The sequence below is a fragment of the Dermacentor andersoni genome, chromosome 1 (assembly GCF_023375885.2).
Source record: "Dermacentor andersoni chromosome 1, qqDerAnde1_hic_scaffold, whole genome shotgun sequence".
Lineage (NCBI taxonomy): Eukaryota > Metazoa > Arthropoda > Arachnida > Ixodida > Ixodidae > Dermacentor > Dermacentor andersoni.
The window spans coordinates 296,202,748-296,208,747 of NC_092814.1; the positions used below are offsets into that span (position 1 = coordinate 296,202,748).

Sequence of the window (6,000 nt, forward strand, 5' to 3'; positions counted from 1 at the left end):
AGTTCTTTATGGCGGATCCCACACTGCAGGCCGATATTCAAGTTTTAAGCTGAATAAATTATGTGTGCCTATGAATTTTGAAACTATAGGGACGTTTAGCAGTTCGTGTCCCTAGTAATACAAAAAAAATTTGGCATTGAGCTGTCATTGGCACGCATGACTCAGGATAGACTGTTAGGAATGTTCTCGCAGAATATTTGTAATTAGTACATTCTTTCTTCTAACGGTGACGACAATAGTTTACGCATCTGCGTTAGTGGGTGTTTTCCAGTAAGACACACAGGTTTCTTTCTCTATTTCTTTCTTTTCCCTCTCGTTTGCATTTTATGGAAGGTTTCTCATTTATATTACAGATTGTAAAATGTTCGTTAGGTCGCTGTTTAGTCTCTCGTTATGGTGAGAAATGTCTCTGTCAATATTGAAATAATTGTTAAATAACCAGAGCCCACATAGGCAAAGGAACTCCTGCGCTACATCTGTTTTCGAGAAACACACGTCGGCCAATGGTAATATTTCGCATTTCTGTCTCTTGCCCGTTCACGCGTGCTAAAAGAGGCGCGGCTGAGCCTAACCGCCTCCTCCTTCGCAACGCAGGTGATCGCCGCCGAAGGTGAGCAGCGGGCGTCGCGCTCCCTCAAGGAAGCCGCTGAGGTGATCGCCGAGTCACCTTCGGCACTGCAGCTACGCTATCTGCAGACTCTTACCTCCATTGCGGCGGAAAAGAACTCCACCATTGTTTTCCCGCTGCCGCTGGAACTTATGCGCGGTCTCCTCGCCAGAGGCCACGACGACGACTGCTACTGCACCTCTTCACGACATCAGAAGTGATGTGGCCTCCGATATCCGCGCAACATTTTTGCCCGTTACTCCTCCTCCTCACACGGTAGAAGGAGGGGTCGCGTGTCTTTCTCTCTCTCTCTAACGTATCTCTATGTTTTTCCGTTTCCACAAACGAGTACGACGATCAACAACCTTGCGTCTTGTAGCCCCGAGCTACGTGTTTGGCATGTGCCGAGCCTTCAGGCATGCTGCGTTAATGCGCGAATTCGTTCTCGAGATATGCGCGCAGTAGTCTCTGCCCGGAGAGGTTTTGCTCACGGACTGCTGAAACACTGTGTGCTGCTGTGTAGCTACATGCATGACTCTGTTTATGAGCCACTGAGTGGGCACCTCTTCTCCAACCTGTCCTTTCGCAAACCACCACAGGTGTGGCTCATTAACACCGGTCTGCCTTGTTTCTCCAACGTCTGTGCGTAGGTGATGCACAGCGCTTCAATTGCAGCTCGTGGTACTATATGACACTTGTTCATAGGCGACTAGCTAAGAGTGTCACGTACTGGCCTTGTTTGTTTATGGGTGGCACGTAGGAACAGGCCCGAAACAATACCGTCACACAGTGCTCGAGCGAAACCGCCTTGCGCTCCACTTGAAATGTTAACAACGCGCTAAACTGCCTGAGTGTTGCGAACGATTCAGCCTGCCTCGTAATGTTCCCAGAATGCCGCCTTCTACGTCGATGAATCGCCAATTGACTGGGCCAGAGGGAAGTAAAAGAAAGGGAGTCCGTCCATCGTCCACGATGACTTGAAAGCGGGCGGTGCGTGTCTTTTCTTTCTTTTTTGTTTTTCTCCCCTAGCGGCTCACACATCCAGACCCCGAAAGAACGTAAAAATGTACTACTGTAGTCAGCGCATTCAAGCCATCACAGTGTTCCGCACTCATTGTAAGCCTATCGATGGTGTGCCGCAAAAACCAGATCTTGCGGTTTTATCTTTGGCGTCGTGCTTCGTAAAGCCTGAATGGCAAGCAATGGACTCTGTCCTGCATGCCGCGTCTGCCGCTGCTCCATTGCGGGGATCCCGACTCGCTTCCTTCGCTGCGGAACACATTAGAAAATGTCGACTAACAAATCATTTTAATGGCCTCCAAGTGTGCGAGTTCAACGGTATTGTCAGCGTTAGTGTTGGTGTGATACCGATTAGAATGCCTCAGGAAGCTCAGGGCCTTGAGAGGCGGAAACTTTCGTCGCATTAGCCTTTCTCTCGCGTGGGTCATTCTCGTCAGTGGTAGTTGCGACGGCATTCCTTTCAAGGGCTGCAGCGCTCACATCTGGTCGCTCGAAATAGTTTACGTAGATGGTCAGTAATTTTCACCAAGCTGTCGTGGTCAGCTATCGGGATTCTGTGGATGTTTGTGAACGCCGTGATATTGATTATTGCCTTACTGAATGTAGCAGCGTTTAAATTAATGGCAGTTGCTCAACTCAAACAACACATCTAAAAGAAGGATGCACCAATGACACCAGCCAACACTAGACTGAAAAATTTCCATGGTGGATTGGTTGTTCGTACGTTGCATTGGTTCCAGAAGACATAGAAGATGGGCATATTTCACTAAAACTAATGTCGAGCTACGTTCTACGGAATGAATCCCGCTCCCTTAAGTCAAGCGAAAGCAATGTGTTGTAATAAATTCTTGCATCTAGTGCGCTTTACAAATCCCACCTCATTTCACGAGGTATTTAAATATTTGGCCACTCTTGGCTCCGGAAAAGAAATAATTGTAACGCATCATCAGGTCGTTTATTCGACTTCTTTTTTAAAGCACTCAGGCGTCTATGAAAGATATATATATTCTTGGGTTTTATGTACCAAACCACGTTTTGAATATGAGGTACGGCGAAGGGGAAAGACGCCGAAATAATTTTGACCACCTTGGGTCAAATTATTCTAAATCTAAGTACACAAGCGTTTTTGCATTTCGCCCACCATCGACACGTGGCCGCCGCGGCCGGGATGGAACCCGCGACCTCGGAGCTCAACAGCACAACGCCATAGCTAGTGGGCTACCGTGGCGGGTTACACTCCTATTCCCGACTAAGTGCGCCCAAAGTGCGCTCATTCGTACCACCGCTGTGGCGGATAGCAAACAGGCAGATCGCTCCCAGGAAGCCAAAGTTTCCCAGTAGAGTTCGCAAGTATTCAGTGGCTTTTAAGCGATAGCTGTTTCATTCATTTCTACAGATGGCTGGCCCTTATATAGTACGTATGAAAAAGAGGTCACCGAACAAAAACGTTTAAAAGAACGGCGTCCTTTCGAGCGCCAGCCTTCGGAAAGCTCGAATATCAGGAAGAGAGTTGTCAAGCGAACAAGCGCAGCATACTCCTCACTTACGAGCCAGACAATAAAAATTTAAACAGCACAAAAGCTAGAAGCCTTCAGCAATGACAGTTTCCCGGCTGTTCACAGGCCACGGTAACGAGGTTGAGTGCCGAGGAAACGAAAAAAAAAAAGAGGGAGAAACGGGAGAAACATTTTTTGCTCTAGTGCGAGCTTTACTTTTCAATCTTCCCATTTTTTGTTTCCTCTCTGCATCTAGTGAGGTGGCCAGAGTACATAGCGGGATTTCACTTGGAACGTTTCTCCCCCGATATGTGCGGGGCAAAACAGATTGAAGCTGGTGAACAAGCGGCGAGTATTAAAAGACACACCTGCCTCGTGGCCGATGTCTTCTCGTCCACGCGAAGCTGTAAACGCAAGTAGAACAGGCGTCGGGTTGAGATCCGCAGCGCCGCTCCTGATAAAGAGCCGTCGGTCGCTATAAATTAGATTAGTGGCGGACCCACGTCCTCGACCAGACGATGTGGGGGGAAGGCAGCGCTGCACGATAAACTCTGCGCGCAGGCCCTTGGCTGGGTTGGGCCTCGTGATCTCCCGTTTTCACCCTGCTATAGCTCACCCCGATTCTTGTACCGTTACTTTCTTTTGTCTTTTTTTTAATTCCCGCTACCACTGGATTAATTTGTCTTTCAGCGCGCGTTCTAAGCTTTCGCTTCCAGTACAAAAGGGCGCCACGCACGCACACACTAAGCTTGCGAAAATTCAAAGGGAATGATGTGTTGCTTTCCTGCTTACACACTTGTTCTCTTCCTGCTCGCCTTATTTGATTATTTGCTTGCTTATGCGAATTTGATTAACAGCAGTGCACCTTTGTTTGTTTCTTTCTTTCTTTTTTTAAACTTCCAGAGAAGTTGTAGTGCGTCACGATAGTTCACGTTAAGGTTCTATATTTGCAGGATAGTATCGGATGAGAGGAGCTAGTAGAGTGGCAGAGCTACCTTGAAGTTATGTTCCGCGTGAAGAGGGAATTAGGCCAAAGAAAGCTTGTTCGAGCTTGCATAATACAATAAGAAAGCTAGATAAATATTGATAGGAAGTCGGCTACTGATGCAGCTAATTGGAGACCCGGTGGCACACGGAAATTTACCCGAACAGTTCGGTCGCCATACTATAGGTCTTTGAATGATCCATTTGTAGATCTTTTCCATTTCTTTTTTTGCTTGCACACTCATGAGGCCAAGTCCCGAAGGCTTCTACATTTCCTCCTCTGGTACATGCATCGTGCTTGGTTTTCGAATAGCAAAGGCCACCTTTGAGAAGTGTTTGGTCGCCGCGCAAACTTTGCTGGCACGGAAGCGAACTAACACGTGAAGTCACACCGCGGTCGTGGAGTACCTTAAGAGAATCAGGTGCCCTTTGTGCCATAACACTAAAGCACACAAATTTAGGCTGCGGCTGCGATGGGAACTTTTGCAAAAGCGAGGCGGGCGTTGTCACTCTCCGACTTGATAGCATTTAAAGTTTAAAGTGGCTCTTAGCCTCCTTTCCGCCATGTGAGCTTCACTTTCTCTAGAAGTGATGCGAGGTCAGTGAATATGCATCTTTTCCTTGTCTTGCTTTAGTTCTTTCTTTACTGCATATAGGCAAATATGATGCGCGCGTGGACAGCTTAGTATGCAAAAAGTGTACGCCCAATATTACAAATGTCCTTAAGATAGGTTAGCCTTTTTGATGTCGTTTTAAAGTTTGACATGTTCTCCCCGGCTTTTCTTTCTTTTTTTCCCGCAAGTGTATTCTCATCCCATTCATTTATTTTCCCGAGCGGGTCACAAAACTTTCCGCGTGAAAAACGTCTGGTACACGAGCCAAGGCTGTAGGAAATTGAGTTACGCGTAGACAACTTTGGGGGTATGGTGCTGTTTTATGTCAGGCTCTAGGCGGGGGATCCTTCTTATCAGGTCAGCAAAGCCTGGTCATCAAAAAAAAAGACAGAATCGACGAAATATGACAGCCACGCTTTCCTTAACGAAACAGAATAAGCGTTACTGAGTTAGAATACCAAATTCTTTGTCGAGCATTATGCTCGTTTCCCCCCAAAACTACGTGATCCAGCACTTCAAACTTAATAATATTTAAAATAGCTGGTTTTCGAAATTGAAGCATAATTCGTTTTTTTTTTTTGGTTCCTATTTTCTTTTATTGATATAGTTTTTTATTGGTACTCAGCGCGACCTAATTGACGTAGGAAGGCCAACGCAGCAAGAACTAGACAAAAAATATTTCTTGGCTGCTAGTGCTTCTGGAGGTGAGACAATCCACGTTCCGGAAGACAGTAAAATAGTGACATTGTTGTGCAGAACTTTCTTTATTCGAAATTGAAATAAAATAAAGAAATTTAGTCACCACTAATGGAGACGCCTACGCTTTCTCGCGTGATATTAACAATAATAACAAGAACGCTATCGGTTATCTCATCCTGCCGAAGCAATGAAAAAGAAATTAACGTCGTGTAGCCTTTAAAAAGAGGTTGCGCTGCACATTTTGCAGACGAGAGTGGCCCCCGGCTTACACCAGTGACCTCGAAGTGCAGTGTTGTAGCTTTTTCGAAGGCTTTACTGTCCTGAAAGCTTCTGCAAGGATGTCAACTTTTCGTAATTTAGGGGGGGGGGGGGGACATGTCGGGGGGGGGGACATGTCGTTACCGAGTTAACATTTATTGGCCGTCTGGAAGGCAACGTATGAGTGTTAGTAGACCGCAGTCGTGTTGCCAAACGCATGCGTTCTTTCTGCTTTGTTACCCGGCGCGATACTCCAGTGGTTGTGGCGTTGCGCCGCTGAGCTCGAAGTTGCGTGTTTGGTCGCGGTGGGGACGAAGTGCAA

The 6,000-nt window shown here is 46.8% G+C and overlaps 1 protein-coding gene across 2 annotated transcripts in view; it reads left to right on the forward strand.

Annotated features, from left to right (window-relative positions):
• The window catches only part of LOC126548600 (band 7 protein AGAP004871-like), a 499,956-nt gene extending 494,180 nt beyond the window's left edge, over positions 1 to 5,776 (forward strand). For both annotated transcript variants that reach the window (XM_050196857.3, XM_050196858.3), the window contains one exon: positions 595 to 5,776. In XM_050196857.3, the coding sequence (XP_050052814.1) occupies positions 595 to 828 (234 nt within the window). In that variant the 3' untranslated portion in view covers positions 829 to 5,776. The remainder of the gene's footprint in view (positions 1 to 594) is intronic.
• Positions 5,777 to 6,000: the final 224 nt, after the last annotated feature.